The sequence below is a fragment of the Sciurus carolinensis genome, chromosome 6, assembly GCF_902686445.1.
Source record: "Sciurus carolinensis chromosome 6, mSciCar1.2, whole genome shotgun sequence".
In the NCBI taxonomy this organism is placed as follows: domain Eukaryota; kingdom Metazoa; phylum Chordata; class Mammalia; order Rodentia; family Sciuridae; genus Sciurus; species Sciurus carolinensis.
The window spans coordinates 143460894-143479203 of record NC_062218.1 but is presented as its reverse complement, the minus strand read 5'-3'; the positions used below and the strand labels follow the sequence as shown (position 1 = coordinate 143479203).

General features: G+C 48.5%; 1 protein-coding gene across 2 annotated transcripts in view; it reads right to left on the bottom strand.

Moving 5' to 3' along the window:
- Positions 1-18310, bottom strand: part of Larp1 (La ribonucleoprotein 1, translational regulator) — an 80968-nt gene that overhangs the window by 47270 nt on the left and 15388 nt on the right. The window contains exon 1 of one of the 2 annotated variants that reach the window (XM_047556162.1): positions 1159-2002. The exons of the other annotated variant lie outside the window; for it this stretch is intronic. Coding sequence (XP_047412118.1) covers positions 1159-1594 — 436 coding nt within the window. The 5' untranslated portion in view covers positions 1595-2002. Of the gene's footprint in view, positions 1-1158; positions 2003-18310 lie in introns of those variants that run through there. 2 annotated transcript variants of the gene reach the window in all.

Below are 18310 nucleotides of genomic sequence, written 5' to 3'. Positions count from 1 at the left end.
GCAAAGGGAGGACCGAGGGCGCGCCCCCCACCCTGGCCGCCGATCTGTTCTCAGCAGAGAGGCCGAGCAGACTCCATATTCTGCACCGCCTCCCTCCCCACGCTGACACGGCTCTGCTGGGATTTCCTACACCCTCGCCTCCCCCGAAAGGGACGGGTCCAAACGGACCAAAAAACGCAGGGGGAGGAAGGCGAGGGAGGCGCCGGTCGGCGGTCACATGCGGCTCCCCGCGCGGGGAGGCACCACGTTTTCCCGGCAGCGGAGGAATGCCGCGAAGGGGGGCGCCCTACGCCGCGCACTCGCACCCCGGGGCCGCCGCCGTGCGCCCCGACCGCCGCGACCCGCGCCGAACGCCGAGGCCCAGCGGCCGCCGGCGCGGCGCATGGCGCCCAACTGTCACCCGCCCGCCCAGCCGGCTACTCCCTCCCCCGCCGCACACGCCCCTCGTGTCGCCGCATACCCCTCACCCGCTTCACATTTTCCGCCAGGCCCCTAACCGGCTCCCCCGCACACTCGCCGTCGGGCTCCCTCTCAAGGCGGAAGACGCCGGGATCAGAGAGGGAAACCACCGAATTCAATGACACGCTGGGTTTCCTTTTCTCCTCTCTCCCTGTAACTGACCCCCAACGCGTATCCGAAGGGGGACCCTACCGCCTACCACCTCTCGAGGACAAAACTTGTTAACTTTAAAGCCGGACCCGTGCGGTCGGCAGCAAGTCCTCGCCGGGCGCTGTGCTGCCCATGACATATGCTCATTAAACGTTTACCACCTGGGACGCTCGCAAGGCTACCCGAACCCGGGGCGTGGGGCGGGTGGCAAGGGGGCTCCCTCGAAGACTGAGCAGACCCCGGCTCTGCTCTCCCCACCGGGCCAGCGCCCACCCTCTCCTGGCGAGGTAGGCCCGAACCACGCCGTTGCCCACTAACCGCTGCGGCCCAGGCGGTGGCAGTGGCCTCCCGGAGGCCTGGCCCTCCGGTAGGCGCAGGGTCCCGAGAGTGCGCTGGCGGAGGGCCCGGCGACCCCAACGAGCCAGAAGACAATTTTAAAAACACCCGAGTCACCACGAGCAGCAGCCGACCCCCTGGGCCCCGGAGGCCGCTGGGGGAGGGGACGCCCAGTCCCCGGAAGAGGCCCCGGACCGCCAACAGGAGACCCACCTGGCGGGGACTGTCCGTTCACGGTGGCCAGGACCGGCGGCAGCGCGTTCTTAGTCCACGGGTTCACCTTGGGCGGGGGGGCTTCCACGAAGTCTCGGCGCCCGGCGCCCGCGGCTCCGGCCGCTCCTCCGCCAGCGCCCGGCTCGCCGCCGCCCTCCTCTCCGTCGCTGACGGCAGGGCCCTCGGCGCCCGGCAGCTGCGGTGGCCGCGGGCTCTCGCGCTCCGGCGGCCCGGTGCCCTCCTTGTGTGGCTTGGCGCAGGGCGGCCGAGGTCTCCGGGCGCCGCCGTCCGGCTCCCCCCCTCCGACGTCGTTTGCCCCGGGCTCGCCCTTGCCTTCGGGCGCCGGCGGCGGCTTCTTCCTCACCAGCCCCCCGTGCTCTTCGGCCTGCAAGAGCGGGGCGCCCCCCGGCAGCAGCGGCTCCACCTGAGTGGCCATCTGCGCGCCCGCCCCCCCGGAGAAGCCGGGCGCGCCCGAGGTTGCCTCCCCCGCCTCGAACTTGGCTCGCAGAGCGCCCGCGACGCCTTCCTCCGGGGCGCCGGGCACCAGTCCCCACGGAGAAGAACCGGGATTCACGCTAGGCGCGGCTCCCTTCCCGGTCGGATGCAGCCGCCGTAGATCCGAGGCCCACTGGCGGGGCGGGGGGGGGAGGAAGGCCCCCCACTCTGCGGTCCAGGCCTCCTCGGCGCGCGTCCCCCCCCGCCCGTTCCTCGCAGGGCGCCCCCACCCCGAGCCTGGCAGGCCTCTCGTTCCGTCCCTCCCTCCCCCCCGCCCCCGGGGCGGCCCGGGCTTCCCGGCTCGGGGGCTGCAGCAATATGGACGGACGGGGGAGAGGCGCGGCGAGCGGAGCAGACCACGCGATCCGCGGCAGGCGGCGGGCGGGCGCGCGCCTCGCGACGCGGAGAGCGAGGGGAGGGGACGGAGCGGCGGGGGCGCGCCCGCCGGGCCGGCCCTTGGCTACGGGCGGCGGGAGCGCGCGCGCACGGCCCCGTGGCCCCGCCCCCTCGCTCCGCCCCTCGCCTCTGATTCCTCCGAGCACCTCCCGGGCTGGGGGTGGGGGTGCCCAGACCTGACGGGGGCGAGCACGTGCCTGATGCAATTCGGGAGGGGGGGCGGCGAGGGAGAATGGAGAGAAGGGGAGGGCGGAGAGGGGGAGGTGTCTTAAAGGGCCAGGCCTGAGAGCGGGTGCAGGTGGAGCACATGGGGACGCGCCACGCGGCTGGCCCGGCCTGCTGCTGCTCTTCAGCTCGAATGTTGATTTCAGGGTAAGGACCATTTGATATCACTCCTGACTTCGAACATGCCGAAGAGGGACCCCATCAAGACCTGAGGATGCGCCAACGCCGCCCCCTGTCCGGTACCCGGCGGACCCGGCCCCCTCCGGGCCCCGCCCGGGTGACCTTGGGCGAGCCGCCCTCACCTCCGAGGGCTCTACTCGGCTCCTCCCAGCCGGGCCGGGCCGCAAAGCTGTCCCGAGAGGGGTTCGACTCCAGGCCTGGAAGACCAGCCCTTAACCTTTGAGGGCAGCGGGCGCCTATGAAGTAGGGATGAGTTACCAGTGGCCCCCGCCCTGGTCAGGCCCCCGGAACCGAGTATTTATGGGCAGGAAATGTTTTTTCTTTCAAGTGGATTTTGTGTTTTCTAAAGAATCGCTTTGAGCAGAGTTGAACCAGAGATCCGAATTTTATCTTGGCCCTGGCCCCTACCAACGCTGCGCCTCTACTGTCACTCCCATCTCCGCGGGCCTCAGTTTCCCCACTGCAGAATGAAGGAGCGATGTGTGACAGCGGTTTCAAATTTCAGTGTTCACTCAATTCAGTAAATATTTACCATCCTCCTACTGTGGGGCCTGCAGAGTTCTAGGAAACGGGTTTGTCAATAAACAAGGCTAACAAGTGCATATCCTCATGGAATTTACATTCTGAGGTGGGAAAAGAGAAAATAAGCTTTAAGTGATAAATGCTTGTTCAGTATCGATGAAGACAGTCATTACTGCGGTCATAAGTTAGACTAGACTGACCACTTTAGTTTGGGTGATGAGAGAAGATATCCTCGAACTCAGATCCGAAAGTATCCTTAGGAATTAGGTGTGGCCTGGGATTGGACCCAGAAATCTGCAGTCTAACAAGACTCCTTAGTGCTTATACACATCAGGTGGTCCCACGCTTCGCTGGGGCAATTTTGACCTCTGACTGGCTGTGATCCACCTGCCCAAGACTTAACAGCCTGGAATGTTGGCCATCTCCAAAACAAGGATTAGACACACCACCTGCTGGATGGAGGGGAAGGCTTAGTGAGAAGACTCTACAAACCGCCCCAGCCAGCCAGGCTGGGCTCTAATCAGGAGTTCCAAGAGAAATACTGGTGAGAACGGCCAGGCAAACTGACGCTGGTCCCAATTTATTAGTTTCCAACTTTCCACGCTCCCTGAGCCCCTGCTCCTGAGGGGAGAAATGGGAGTAAAGAATTCCTGATTTAACTCTTAACTCTCTGCAGCTTCTGCGAAGGATCAAGTGAGACAATGTTAGGCTAAGTGCTGTGTTAATGATACACACTTAGGCCAGTGCTTCAGAAGAGGTATCAAGAACTTGGCACATGCCTATAATCCTAAAGACTAAGAAGGCTGAGGCAGGAGAATCCCAAGTTGGAGGCCTGTCTGGGTAATTTAGCCAGACCCTGTCTCAAAATAAAAGTTAAGCCCTGGGTTCAGTTCTAAGTACGACAAAAAAATTTTTAAAAATAAAAAATAAAAATTAGTTAAAAGGGTCGGCTGTATTGTTCAGTGGTAGAATTCTTGCCTAGCATGTAAGAGGCCCTGGGTTCAATCCACAGCACCACCAAAATAATTTTAAAAGAGGTACCTGAGGAAGGCAATGAATAAAGGTATGCCAATGAATTTAAGCAGAATTCTACATAATTGCATTATATACACCCCTCATATATATATATGAGGAGGCAAATTACTGTACGTTGCCACTGGAAGCACTATCTTTTATTTATTGCTAAATATTTCCCAATGATATTATTCATGCTAGACCCTCTCTGTTGTTAATGGGGCCCATAATTGTCATTGTTGGCCATTTTTTCTATGAATTTTGTTTGTTAGTTTGTTTGTAATTGTAGCAGTACAAGGGTTCCTTGTAGGCAAGTAAGTGGTTCATGTTACCCAGCAGGGTCAAAACCAAAGGGTCCTGGCCAGGCCCTGCTTCGTAGAACCTGGAGGAGAACTAGGATCTGCACACCCTGGACCTGCCCTGCCCTAGGGAGGGGCAAACGGGCCAGGAAAAATAGAGAGAGAGAGAGAGAGAGAGAGAGAGAGAGAGATCATCATGAGATACATCTTGGAATTAGAGGCTGTTAGAGCTAGAAAAAAATAAGCTCACTTATTACTCAATCTCCTTGTTTTGTAGATGAGGAAACTGAAGCTCATAGAAATAAGGTTATTTACCCAAGGTCATGCACCTACTCCGTGCAGAACCAGTCCTCACATCTTAATCTGCTAGTCCAAAAGTCAGGAGTTTTCTGACGTTAAAATGACAGAGGGTTGTAGCAATTTAAATGCACCAATTTAAAACAATGTGGAAAGAGAAAAAAAGAAAAAAAGAGCGTTGGGATGTAGGTCAGTGATAGAGCACTTGCCTAGCATACTCGAGGCCCTGGGTTCTGGCACCATAAAAAGAAAAATGAAAGAAAAATTCAATTCTGTCACCACTGCTAGGAAAGTACAAGTTTAAAATGATAGAATTGGGACTGGTCATGGTGGTGCATGCCTGTACTGTAGTCCCAGCAGCTCAGGAGGCTAAGGCAGGAGGATGGCGAGTTCAAAGCCAGACTCAGCAACTTAGTGAGGCCCTAGGCAACTCAGCAAGATCCTGTCTCAAACATAAAAAAAGAGCTGGGGATGTGGCTCAGTGGTTAAGCCCTTCTCAGTTCAATCCCTGGTAACAAACAAACAAAAAAGATGGAATTGGGATTTTAATTCAGGTTTTTGGATTCCTCACCCACTGTGGCATTCTATATGTATGTATTTTTTTTTTCAAGATAATAGTCAAGACCAAATAGTGAAGAGTAGTTTTTTTCTATTAAATACTATTTACTGGGTTCTATGAAATATACTTGACATTCATTATCTCATTTAAATCTTATAATAACCCAATAAGATAGGTGTTAATTCTTTCCTTAAATGTCAGTTGAGTCCCTACTATGTGCCAGGCAGTAGATGAAGCCCTGAAGCTGTTATTGTCTTCAATTATAAAGGAAGGCTACTGAAGTTCAGAAAAGAAATTAAAATGGTAGAGGGAAGGGGATTGAGAAGAAGGGAGGAGGGAAGAACAGGGGGAAATACTGGAGAGTGAAATCTACCAAATCTATGCTATGTCTGTGCAAATATACTGTAATGAGCTCCACATGTATATAAAATAATGCACTAGTTAAAATAACAATAATGGCACAATAGCTAGATTGTGGAACCAACCTAGATGCCCTTCAACAGATGAATTGATAAGAAACTGTGGTATATATACACAATGGAATATTATTCAGTCATAAAGAAGAATAATATTATGGCATTTGCCGATAAATAAATGGAGTTGGAAAATTTCATGCTAAGTGAAATAAGCCAATCCCAAAAAACCAAAGGCTGAATGTTTTCCCTGATAAGTGGATGATGATATATAATGGGGGGTAGGGGGGTGAGAGAAGAATGGAGGAACTTTTGATTACATAGAGGGAAATGAGAGGGGGGTATGAAAAATGGTGGAATGAGACAGACATCATGACCCTATGTACATGTATGATTACACGAATGGTATGAATGTACATGGTGCACAACCATAGAGACGAAAAGATGTACCCCATTTGTGTGCAATGAATCAAAATGCAGTCTGTAAAATAAAAAAAATTTTTCTTAAATGTTTAAAAAATAAAAGGTGAAAAATAAATAAAATAATAATGGAAGATCAGAGAGTAGAGCAAGCGAAAGTGGGGGTGGAAGGGAGGGAAAGGGCAGGTACTAGGAAATGAGATCCATCAAGTTATGTGATGTGCATGTTTGAATATGGCATCGTGAATCCCACTGTTATGTATAGTTTTAAATGTACAAATACAAAATGTGAAAAAGTAAGGTGGATGCTCAAGGTCATAGGCAGCAACGGAGTATCAGAGTGGGGTTGGTTTCTTCAGGGCAGTCTGAGTCCCCAGGTCTTGCTCTTATGTACCACCCCACACTGTTCAGCCTGCCTCTCTTCCCCTCATCATCATACCCATCAATATTGAGGCCTTGAAAGATCCTGAAAATGTTGAATCGTGTCTCTCCAAAAGATAAACTCTAATTAGGGGACCAAAGAATTAAGCAATACATGACCTCAGGCCAAAAGAGGAGGTTAGACAAAGTATGTTTTTCGTGACAAGGATCAAGCTAACTTGTCCCCAAGGCTTAAATAGACCATGTACTTACATGCGGCGCATTTGCACACACACAGAGGGATAAAATCAAACTTAAAAAATAGCAATTATAGCTTGGCACAGCAGAACACATCTGCAATTTTAGCAACTTGAGAGGCTAAGGCAGGAAGATGCCAGGTTTGAGGCCAGCTTCAGAAACTTAGCAAGACCCTCTCTCAAAAAATAAAACAAAATAAAATAAAATAAAAAGGGCTGGGAATGTGTCTCAGTGGCAGAGCACCCCTGGGTTCAATTCCCAATACTGCAAAATGAATTAAAAAATTATAAAGCGATCCAAAACCTCTTTGTAATTAAACATGTATTTGTGTGTTCCTGGTGCTGACTTCCTAAAGAGAGACAGAGGAGAGACTAGAGAGGTGGTAGAATTGTTTTATAACCTGAGGCCCCTCTCTGGGCTTGCAGAATGAGTTTGGGCAGCCTCTTAAAACTTTCTTGGGTTGCTACAAAATGGAATACCTGCCTGTCTGGCTTAGAAGCATGAAGGAAGATACAAAGTTTCCATGAAATTTTATTCTGTCTTTTTCTTTGGGGTCAGGCAGATAGATGAAGAAGCAGGGGCATGGTTTTTTTGAGTTACCTGTGCTTATGAGGAAGGAAAACCTAACACACTGGGGTATGTAGTTCTGTTTCCCTTTGAGTTTGATTTTTCACAGGACTTGTATTTCTAGAAGAACTGGCACTCTATTGCTTACTCCTGATATCAGAACTCTTGAGTCTGATACCTCTTTTTTGTTGTATTTTGTTTTGTTTTGTTTTGGTATTGGGGATTGAACCTGGGGTGCTACCACTGAACTAAATCCCCTGCGCTTTATGTTTTTTTAGACAGGGTCTTGCTAAGTTGCTGAGGCCGGCCTTGAACTTTTGATCCTCCTGTCTCAGCCTCCTGAGTTGCTGAGATTACAGGCTATAGGTTTCTTTACACCAACATGGAGGAGAGAGGGGGAGTTGAAAAGGGAGGGGCTTTGGTAGACCCTGAAGATTCTTGGATCTTCTGGCACATGCCATGAAATGATTTCAGTTCTCAGGAAGAGGCTCATTCAAGGTCTCCTCCTGTGAAGTAGATGTAAACAGCAAGAATTGATAATCCTTTTCCCTCCAGGATGCCGCTCCATCCCCATTTTACAGATGGAGTAGGCTCAGAGGAAATAAGGAGTGGTAGAGGAGGAGGAAGGTTTGCAGTGAGGAAGGGCTGATAGAGAATGATCTTTTAGCATAGTCCCACTCTGAGTTGCAGACTGGCATCCTCTCAGCCTATTCTTATTAACTGTGCAGCCTCTCCCCCATCCTGTTCCCATTACCCTCTCTGGGCTTCCTGTTCTCAAATGGTCCCAGGATGGGCTTCCCTACTCCTTCCTGCAATCCACCTTACCACATTGACTAGAACAGTTCTCTGACTCTTTGATGGACTTTGACAGGCTCTGCTCAAGATCTCCAAAATTCACATCCAGCACAGCCTGACCCTAAGCCTCCTGTCCCCCTGCCTTCCAACCACACGCCCTACACTCCAGCAACAATGGACCACTCACTCACTGTTTCTTTTTGTTCTTTCAGTTGACATTCCCCATCCCCCCTTTGGTACCAGGGATTGAACCCAGGGGTACTTTACCACTGAGCCACATCCCCAGCCCTTTTAAAAATTTTTTTTAATCTTGAGACAGGGTCTCGCTAAATTGCTTAGGACCTCACTAATAAGTTGCTGAGGCTGGCTTTGAATTTGTAACCCTCCTACCTCAGCCTCCCAAATTGCTGGGATTACGTTCATCACCACGCCTGGCTCAGTTGACAAATATTGACTGAGCATCTGTAACATGCTGTTACTGCCCTGGCTCTGGACAGAGAGAAGTGCAAGATACACATGTTCCTTGCTTTCAGGAAGCTTGCTTTCAGGTAGCCAGGTGTTTCCCTTCCTCAATTCAAATAACAGCTGTTGAGAGTGAGGTCTTGAGTATGCCTGCCAGCTTGGTCACCTTCCAACTCTGGCAAGTACTTAAACCTCTCTCTAAGCCTCAGTTTCCCCCATCTATAAATTAGAGATGAGAATACTATTTATCTCAGATGTTCAGGGAGCTTTAAGTGAGATAATGTATGCAATTTAATAGCACAATGCCTGCTGCCTGGTATGTGCTAAGGAAATATTAATTACCATTCATTATTGTTATTACTACCAGTAATACCTTTCTGTTTCTACTGGCCCAGAATTCCACTCACCCTTCAACTTCTTCACAAAACCTCACCTAGAACAGATTTTTCCCTGCTCTTAACTCCTGGTAGAAATTTCCCTAAAGTATATAAAATATTTTTCACCTTCTGCCTTGAGCTATGATTAGCTCTGAGCATGATTTATCCTCTATCTTTTAAAAAACTTTTTTTAGTTGTAGATGAACTCAATACCGTTTTTTTATTTATGTGGTGCTGAGGATTGAACCCACTGCTCATGCATGTGAGGCAAGCGCTCTGCCACTGAGCCACAACCCCAGCCCCTTTATCCTCCGTCTTTTCTTTTTTATATTTAGTTTTTAATTTTTTACAGACTGCATTTTGATTCATTGTACACAAATGGGGTACATAATTTCGTTTCTATGGTTGTACACAATGTAGATTCATACCACTCGTGTAATCATACACATACGTAGGATAATGATGTCTGTCTCATTCCACCATTTTTTATACCCCCTCCCTCTCATTTTCTTCTACATATTCTAAAGTTCCATTATTCTCTCATTCCCCACCCCCACCCCCATTATATATTATCCTCCACTTATCAGGGAAAACATTCAGCCTTTGGTTTTTTGGGCTTGGCTTATTTCACTTAGCATGATATTCTCCAATTCCATCCATTTATTTGCAAATGCCATAATATTATTCTTCTTTATGGCTGAATAGTATTCCATTGTGTATATATACCACAATTTCTTCATCCATTCATTTATCCTCCATCTTGATGGCAGGAATCATACCTCATTCTTCTTAGTGTCCCTTGTGGCACTTGTCACTGGTGCCTTATACAGAACTGAAACCCTTGGCCTATTTTCTGAACAAAGGAATAAATGAATGAATGAATGAACTCAGAATCACTCCTGATCACATTAGTTTGGGTAATGAGAGCAACGCCGGCAAGTGCCACTTGCTGAATTACATATATTTTGATCTATATCAATATATGTATGGGGCTGGGGAGATAGCTCAGTCAATAGAGTGCTTGCCTTGCAAGCACAAGGCCCTGGGTTCGATCCCCAGCACCGCAAAAAAAAAAAAAATATATATATATATATATATATATATATATATATGTGTGTGTGTGTAGATAAATTATAAATATTTTGATATATAAATTATACATCATGATTTATTTTATATTTGAAAGGCAAGTCATACATATTTTGATTTACATTTTAAATTATATATGATAAATATATAACTGTGATAAATATATTTTGAATTATATTTTATATTTATATGACATATGTGATAAAATATGATATAAAAATAAAATGTGCTAATTTAGTAAATAGGAACAAAAGTCTAGCAAAGCAAAACCCATATATAGGTCCCCAACCTAGTGTCAATCACTGACCACAGGTTGGTTTATTTTCTTCTAGTCTTTTTTCTATCTATATTTTACATAACTGAGATAATAATGTACATACAGCAGTTTTATTTCTTGCCTTTTTCCTTCCTTAACTCTGTTTTAAGAGTGCTGTCCCTACAGCATTGCAGATTCTTTCTGTACAGTCAGTTAAATATCATCTATTGAGTACCTAAGGTATGCCTTATATATTACAGTGACCCACCTTCTGATTGTATTATGCTGTATATTTTATAAAGGGCTTTCATGAAGGCAGGATAGACATGATTGCCCCTAGCTGGCAGAGACCCACAGATACTAAGTGTCTTGTTCCAGTATGTCAAGGTGGGGTGGCAGAATCAAGATCTCAACCCCAATCGCACCTTCCCCATTCCAGATCCCTAAGCCACACAAAAAACAGAGTACGCGAGAAACAAAACAAAACCAACCCAGACAACAACTCAGGTAACCATTTTTAAACATTCCCGGATCAGGAAGCATCAAGTTCGTGGAGACAAATGGACATCCGCAGTCAAAATGAAGGCAGGCAGGAAGCCATTTCCCCTTCAACAAGACCATAGCCAGTCAAGTGTGGGATTAGCCGATTGAACTGTCACTCAGTGGAACGTGAGCACTGAGCTCCAGGACAGAGGGTCCTGCCCTAAGGACTGCAGTGGCACGGTCCTTGCCGGGGGGACAGGACTCCTCACCCCAGCACACTGTTCTCTCCATTGACCGCCTGCCTGGCCTTTCCACGTGGCACAGAAAGCATGGACCAAGGGCTTAATATCAGAAGAACTGGTTTTAACCCAGCTTTATTATTGCCTATTTCCGGGTTATGTGGCCTCAGACAAATCACTTTGCTTTGCTGAGCTTCAGTGTCCCCATGTGTAAAAGGGTGAAAAGAGACACATTCACTTGATAAAACTCGTTGTGCCTTTGAGAATAGTAAATGAACGGCTATTTGTGAAAGTGTTTAACAGTTCCTGCTCCATCACCCCCCAGCTTTGTAACCTTGGACAAATCCCCTTGCCTCTCTCTGCCTCAGTTTCCTCATCTGTAAAGAGGGAATGATAAAAGTACTACCCCTGAGGGTTGTCGTAAGGACTGAGTGAGTGAAAGAATTCAGAGTGCTTGACAGACGGTGCCTGACGCACAGTAAATACTGAATAAATGTGCGCCGTTGTCATGAAGGGGGCAGTGGTCATTGGTACTGTCAGGAGAAACGTTCTTCAAATCCCACCAGGTTGGCAGAACGAGTGTTACCCTGTTTTATAGGTGAGAATACTGAGACTCAGAAAGATGATTTGTTTTATCTGGAGTCTGCAACTGGTTGCTAGAAGCTCTAGGACGTCTGAAGATTTTCACATCTGATGTCCTCCTTCCCCTCGGGCTTGTTTCCTTTGGCCCGCATGGCATTTTCGTCTTCCTGGTGTTCGGCATTGAACCCAGGACCTGGAACATGCCAAGCACGCGCTCACCCCGAACCACACCCAGTCCTCACACAGTATGATTTAAATTGAATTTAAATGTGATTGGACAGGCTCAGTCCCACTTGCGAACCTCAGGGCCACCCCTGTCTGATGTCACTCCCGCCAGCTACCCTCATTTAGACCCCTGCACAGACGGATGCCGTCACAGTCACCGAACACGCAGTCAGGTTCCAGGAGACTAAAGAGGGGCCAGTTACGAGGAGAGAAGAGCGGAACAGGGAAGAGGTAGCCAGGGAAGCCTTCCTGGACGTGGCTGGACTTCAGTTAGCACTTGAATCTGGGGAAGAGAATTTTTTTCAGTCTAAAAAGGGAGGCAGGGAATAGGGCAGATCAAACTGGCATTTGATGACCTTTAGGGATGTTTCTGAGCTTTCCTGACAAGGATTCCCCAGGCCTTTGCTTTGGTAGAGAAGAGGAAAGAGGTAAGCTGCCCTTTATCTCAGGGGAGGCCATGTGACCCAGGAGGTCCAAAGTCAACACACATTGTCAGTGTTGGTTGATTGACAGAGCAATTGATCTGTGTCTTCGTCCCCAAGGACTCAGCACTGGGTAAGGGAGGTTCAGTCACATGCACCACAGGAGAAAATGTGATCCCTGCCCACAGTGTTGATGATGATGATAATGGCTCACATTTACTATGGCATTGCTATGAGCCACGGGCTGTGGATAGGAGAATTTTAATTGAGGGTGGCCCTCCCCAAGCAGAACTCCCCAGAATATGAATAAATATACATCAAGATGTCTTCTAACCAAGGGTGGTGCACACCTGCAATCTTAGCTACTCGGGAGGTTGAGGCAGGAGGATCACAAGTCCGAGGCCAGCCTCAGTAACTTAGTGAGTCCCTCAGCTTAGTGAGACACTGTCTTAAAATAAAAAATAAAAAGGGATGGGGCTGTGGCTCAGTGGTTAAGGGCTCCTAGGTTCAATCCCCAGAATGAACAAACAACAACAAAAAAAGATGAATCCCATCATCAAACCATTGGGGAAACATCGGCTTAAACAACGTTAAATAAGTGATTGCTATAGGATATCTCAGGGCCTCCTCTAAGGATGTAGGGATACAACATTCTTCAAACTCAGGAGTCAGAACAAATCTCCTGTGTTCCATGGAATACTCTTTGAGAAGCAATGGCTCAAGTTTGTCACATGGCCTCCCGGTACCCAATAGTGGAGTGCAGGAGGAGTTCTGCTTTCCAGTTCCAGCTCTGACGCTACTTCCTATGAGACCTAGAAAAACCCTCCCCCCTCCCCCCCTCCCCCTCCCCTCCCCCTCCCCCCTCCCCCCTCCCCCTCCCCCCTCCCCCCTCCCCCTCCCCCCCTCCCCCCCTCCCCCTTTTTTTTTTTTTTTTGGTGGTGCTGAGGATTGAACCCAGGGCCTTGTGCATGCTAGGCAAGCACTTTACCAACTGAGCTATATACCCAGCCCTATCCATTTCTTTAAAAAAGTCTAAATATTCTGGAAGTTTCTTCCTATCCTAGCAGTCTGGATAGCAGTTTCTAATGTTTCCTTACTTCTATGGCATCAAACCATTTGGGAAATGTTAGACTGAACCATATTGAACAAGAACTTTGCTGCAAGACCTCTCAGGGTCTGCACCACGCCTGGAGGTGAAGGCTGCACACGGGATGAGGCGGGGGAAAGCCTGGAGCAGGTGGCAGGACTGTCTGAGGGCCTGTCCCAGCCACAGCCACTGGACCAGAGAGGTTTGCTCGTTGCCTACGCACTTGGATCTCAAGGTCTATTGGAGACTGTGGTGGGAAGGAGAACCTTCCGGTGAGCCTGATTGGCCTACTTTCCTAATGTGGGGACAGTGGCTAGAGATCACCAGATAAAGACAAGCTGGTGTGGGTAGCAATGTCTGCTGTGTTTTCCTCAAACCTCCAGGATACCAGGGCACCCAAGGAACCCGGCACTGGGAAACAGAGCATGTCTGCCACTCTGTTGGAAAGAAGCCCTCCAAAAGCTTCCTGTTACAGCAAGGACAAGCTCCAGACTTCTCACCTGTGCCCACAAGGTCCTGAACATGTGCATGTGCGCACGCGTACACACACACACACACACACACACACACACACACACAATCCCTCTTGACTACCCAGCCCTCATCCCCAGGAGTCCTAGGGCATCGAATTTCCACTGTGTCCTGCTGCCCCCATACAGCCTCAGCTTGAATGGCTCTTTCTTAGAGAGAACTCTCTTGGTCAACTTGGCTGAAGTACTCCTTGTTCTTCACAGCCCAGGTGACAATCTGAGTTTGTACGTGAACAATACTTTTGGCCCATTGTCTCCTATCACATCTAAGCTGCGTGAGACTGGAGTTAGGGGCTCCACCTTCTTCTCACCTTTGGTACCTCCAGTGCCAAGCTTGGCACAGGACGCACTCACTATTCGTTGAATGAATGCTGTGTGACCTCTGATAAGTTGCTTCCCTGCTCTGGGCCTCTGTAGTCCCATGAGTGAAATGAAGCAATGGAGTAGGGTGCTGCAGAGAGCCCTGGGAGCTCCGGCTCTGTGACTAACATCTAGGCCTCAGGCCCAGAAGTGAGTCGAGTGTGTCACATTTCCACTGTGCTACCCACAGTTCACTGATGAAATCAGGCAGCAAATGCCTTGTCATTTAGTGTCCCTCCATTCCTCCTCCCTGGTCCCTGGGCTTGAGACCATGCTGTCAGATTTCCAGGATGATCCATGCACAGCCACCTGCTCTCCCAGCTCAGTGATCCCAGTGCCCACAAGAAGAGGAGAGTGGGCAGATTGGTGGCCTGGGAAAGCATGGTGGAGCCATCTGTCACCACCCTGAGCTGACAGGCCGGAATCTTCAGGAGAGTTCACCTATCCGGTAATCTCTGGGTCAGGAGGGTCCTTCCACGACCGTTGACTCACCATCTGCTTTAAACCTAACTGCCTTGAAACATCCTTCCACCTGGATTCCACCGGACACGCTCAAAACAGGGGCCTCACTGTCTATCAGGCTGCTCATCTCGCCAATGAACAGCTTTGTCTAGAAAGTTCCTTAATCAGCAGCGTGGTGTAATGTGAGGCAGCGTAGCACAGGGGTGAAGGGCCTGGGCCTCCCGCCAGCCTGCCTGGTGGAATCCCAGCTCTCCAGCCTACTTGCTGTGTGAGCTCCAGCAATCCATGACCCCTCTCTTGGCCTCTGCCTCCTCTCCTGTAAAAGGGTGAGCACTGAGCGGTGGGAAGAATTTCAAGGGTGAATGCATCATGGGAGGGCAAGAAGTGTCAATTCCTGTCAACTGCCACCCGCTGAGTGCGCTTGTTGTATTTAGATCCTCTTGAACTCAGACTGGTCTCTGGGTCGGTTGGTTTGCAAAACAGAGAGTGGAACCCAAACCAAAGATGCCCGGGCTGGAGATGCAGAGGGGTGAGCTCGCCTCAGGTCTTTGAGGACATTCAACTTCATTTTTCGGAGCCTTAGGATGCTCATCTGAAAACAAGGGCGAGAACAATTCCTGCCAGTTAACCAGTGTAGAACTGACAAAGAGATCAGATGAGGAATGGGCAAGAAGCCTCTGCAAGCTGAACGCTGCTGCAGACACGTGAGAGCTGCAGCTTACTTTTGTTAGAGAAGCCCAGATTTTTTTTAAGGCACATTAGCTTCCAAACGGCAAAGTGGTTAAACTCAACCTATTTGGCAAACGGTGTGTTTTGGTACTTGCTGTGAATTTTGAAGCTAATCCCTTTAGAATCTTTCACTTATGTACAAGAAGGAAAAAAAAAAGAGAGAGATTTGATTGCAAGGCTTTGGGTACGTTACTAGGGGATGCAGGTCTTGGTTTTGCTGGTTTCCGCCATCTTTGCTTATGTCCTGCAGTTTCTCTTCCTCAGGAATGTGATTAGAAGGATCCAGGTGAGGCACGTTCACTCTACAAATATCAGCAGGACACAGTCGTAGTTCTGCGTAATTTCAGGAGGTCTTGAGTGACCTTTCTCCAAAGCCTGCCTTGTCCTGAGAATCTACAGCTGAAGGAGCCTCTAGAGTCAGCCTCCTCCTTGTACACATCAGACACTGAAGGCCACAGAGGGGAAGGGACTTCCCCAAGGTCACCCAGGAGATTAATGGCAGCACCTTGACTGGGTATCTCTTCACTCCAAATTCCAAGAATTTTATGGAATCTTATAGTTTCTCCAAATAAGCTGATTGTTGAGTTATAGGACATTTGGCAAAACTCATTGAACTACACATTGAAAATCTGTACAGTATATTATTATAAATTTAACTCTTTTTTTTTTTTTAAGTGGTAAAATATGGGCTGGGGCTAGGGCTCAGTTGGTGGAGCACTTGCCTAGAATGCGTGAGGCCCTGGGTTCGATACCCAGCTCTACAAAAACCTAAAAATAAAGTAAAATGGTAGCTTGGTACAGCCAAGTCCTACCTCCTGAGGAGGTCAGCATCTGAAATCGACATTTAGGGCAAAAATAATGGATAGCATGGTTTAATCATGGATAGCCCAGGAGCGCCTAGCAGAGCAGACAGTGTCCTTGTGCAGGCTCCTGTGAGGGTTTTGACAGCCTGCCACTCTTCAGAGGGTCTATCCTGAGCAGATAGCTGGTGTGTAAAGCTCAGTCTGTGAGAGTATAAATAGGGCGATGGTGTGGTGAGATGCATGTGTGGAATCCAGGACCGCAGAGGGATGGCAGCTTCTGGTGCCCCTCCCCCACAGCGAGGTGGACCACGCTGTGTTCACCAAACCTGCAGCGGTGGGGTGTAGAGGGAGACCCCGACCTGCAGGCCGCTGCCTCCGATCCGCTGCCTTTGTCTCCGAAAGGCCCACAGAACCTGAGGGGACCCTGCAAGTTTCTGGAGGATGTCCACAGGGGCCTGAGGCTGGACACAGGGTCCCCGGGTGCCTGGAACACAGAGGTGTAGGGAAGGAGAAGGGACTACTCCTGCACTCTGAAGGGAAGGCTAAGGGGAGGGGGCCGGAGCAGAGCTGGGGAGCCTTGTTTAAGAGGACGGGCAGAGCTGGGTATGGTGGAGCACGCCTGTGATCCCAGTGGCTCGGGAGGCTGAGGCAGGAGGATCACAAGTTCGAGGCCTGTCTGGGCAACTTGGAGAAACCCTGACTCAAAATGAAAAAATAAAAAGAACCGCGGAAGGGAATGGGGTTGTGGCTCAGTGGCAGGGCGCTTGCCTAGCATGTGTGAGGCACTGAGTTCGATTCTCAGCACCACATATAAATAAATAAAATAAAGGTCCATTGGCAACTAAAAAAAATATATATATATATATTAAAAAATTAAAAATATGATCTAGTATATGATCTAGCAATCCCCCGTCTGCATATTTAAACAAAGGGACTGAAAGCAGGGTAATGAAGAGATCCCCATGTTCACAGTGGCACTAGTCACAATGCTAAGAAGTACCAGAAACCCAAATGTCCACTGATGAACAAATGAATGAAATGTGTATACATTGGATGGAATATTACTCAGTCATAAAAAAGAGAAATTCTGACTCATGCAACGGCAGGGATGAATCTTGAGGACATTAGGCTAAGCGAAATAAGCCTGTCGTGAAAAACCAAATACTGCATGATTCCACTTACAAGGGGTTTCTAAAGTAAATGAATTCACAGAGATGGAAAGTTGAATGTTGGGGACCAGGGCCTAGATGGGAGAAGGGGAAATTGTTTTTGAATGGCTACAGAGTTTCCATTTTGCAAGCTAAAAAAGTTCGGGAAATCTGTTTCACAACAATGTGAATATACTTAATGGCATTTAACACATGCTTAACAATGGGTAAGATGATAAATTCTGTTAGGTGCCTTTTACCACAATAATGAAAAGTAAATAAATAAAAGAACTTATAAAAAGAACAAAAAAGCCTGACCCTGTGGCACCCATCTATAATCTCAGCGGCTGGGGAGGCTGAGGCAGGAGGATCTCGAGTTCAAAGCCAGACTCAGCAACTTAGCAAGGTGCTAAACAACTCAGTGAGACCCTGTCTCTAAATAAAATACAAAAACGTGGGGAGGGGAGAGGCTGGGGATGTGACTCAGAGGTGGGGTGCCCCTGAGTTCAGTGTTCAATCCCCACTAACCCCCTTCAAAACAAACAAACACAAAAAGCCTGTCGGCCTCTCTTTCTTCACTGAAAAACAGCTGGTTATAAAATAGCCTATTTGGTATGATCTTCTTTTTGTCAAATGTCATTTTCTAATGCATGTGAATTATTTTCATTAAGGCATACAGCAAAAGATTAACAGTGGTTACTTCTGAGTGCTGATTTTGTTTTACTAATCTGTATTCTCTAACTTTTTAAAGGGGATATTTTGTAAATTATTAAAGCAACACAACTTCATTCTATCCCTGTCTATCTATCTATCTATCATCTATCTAGTTATCCATCCATCCATCTACCTATCTACCTATCATCTATTTATATCTATTTACTGGTAATGGGGGTTGAATCCAGGGATGCTCTACCACTGGCCCACATCCCCAGCCCTTGTTTTTAAAATTTTTAAATTTTGAGGTATGGTCTCACCAAGTCACAAAGGCTGGCCTCAAACTTGTGATCCTCCTGCCTTAGCCTCCCAAGTCTCTGGAATTACAGCCTAGCCCAGCCTGCCTTGATCTCCACAACACTAACATAAATTGAATTCATATTT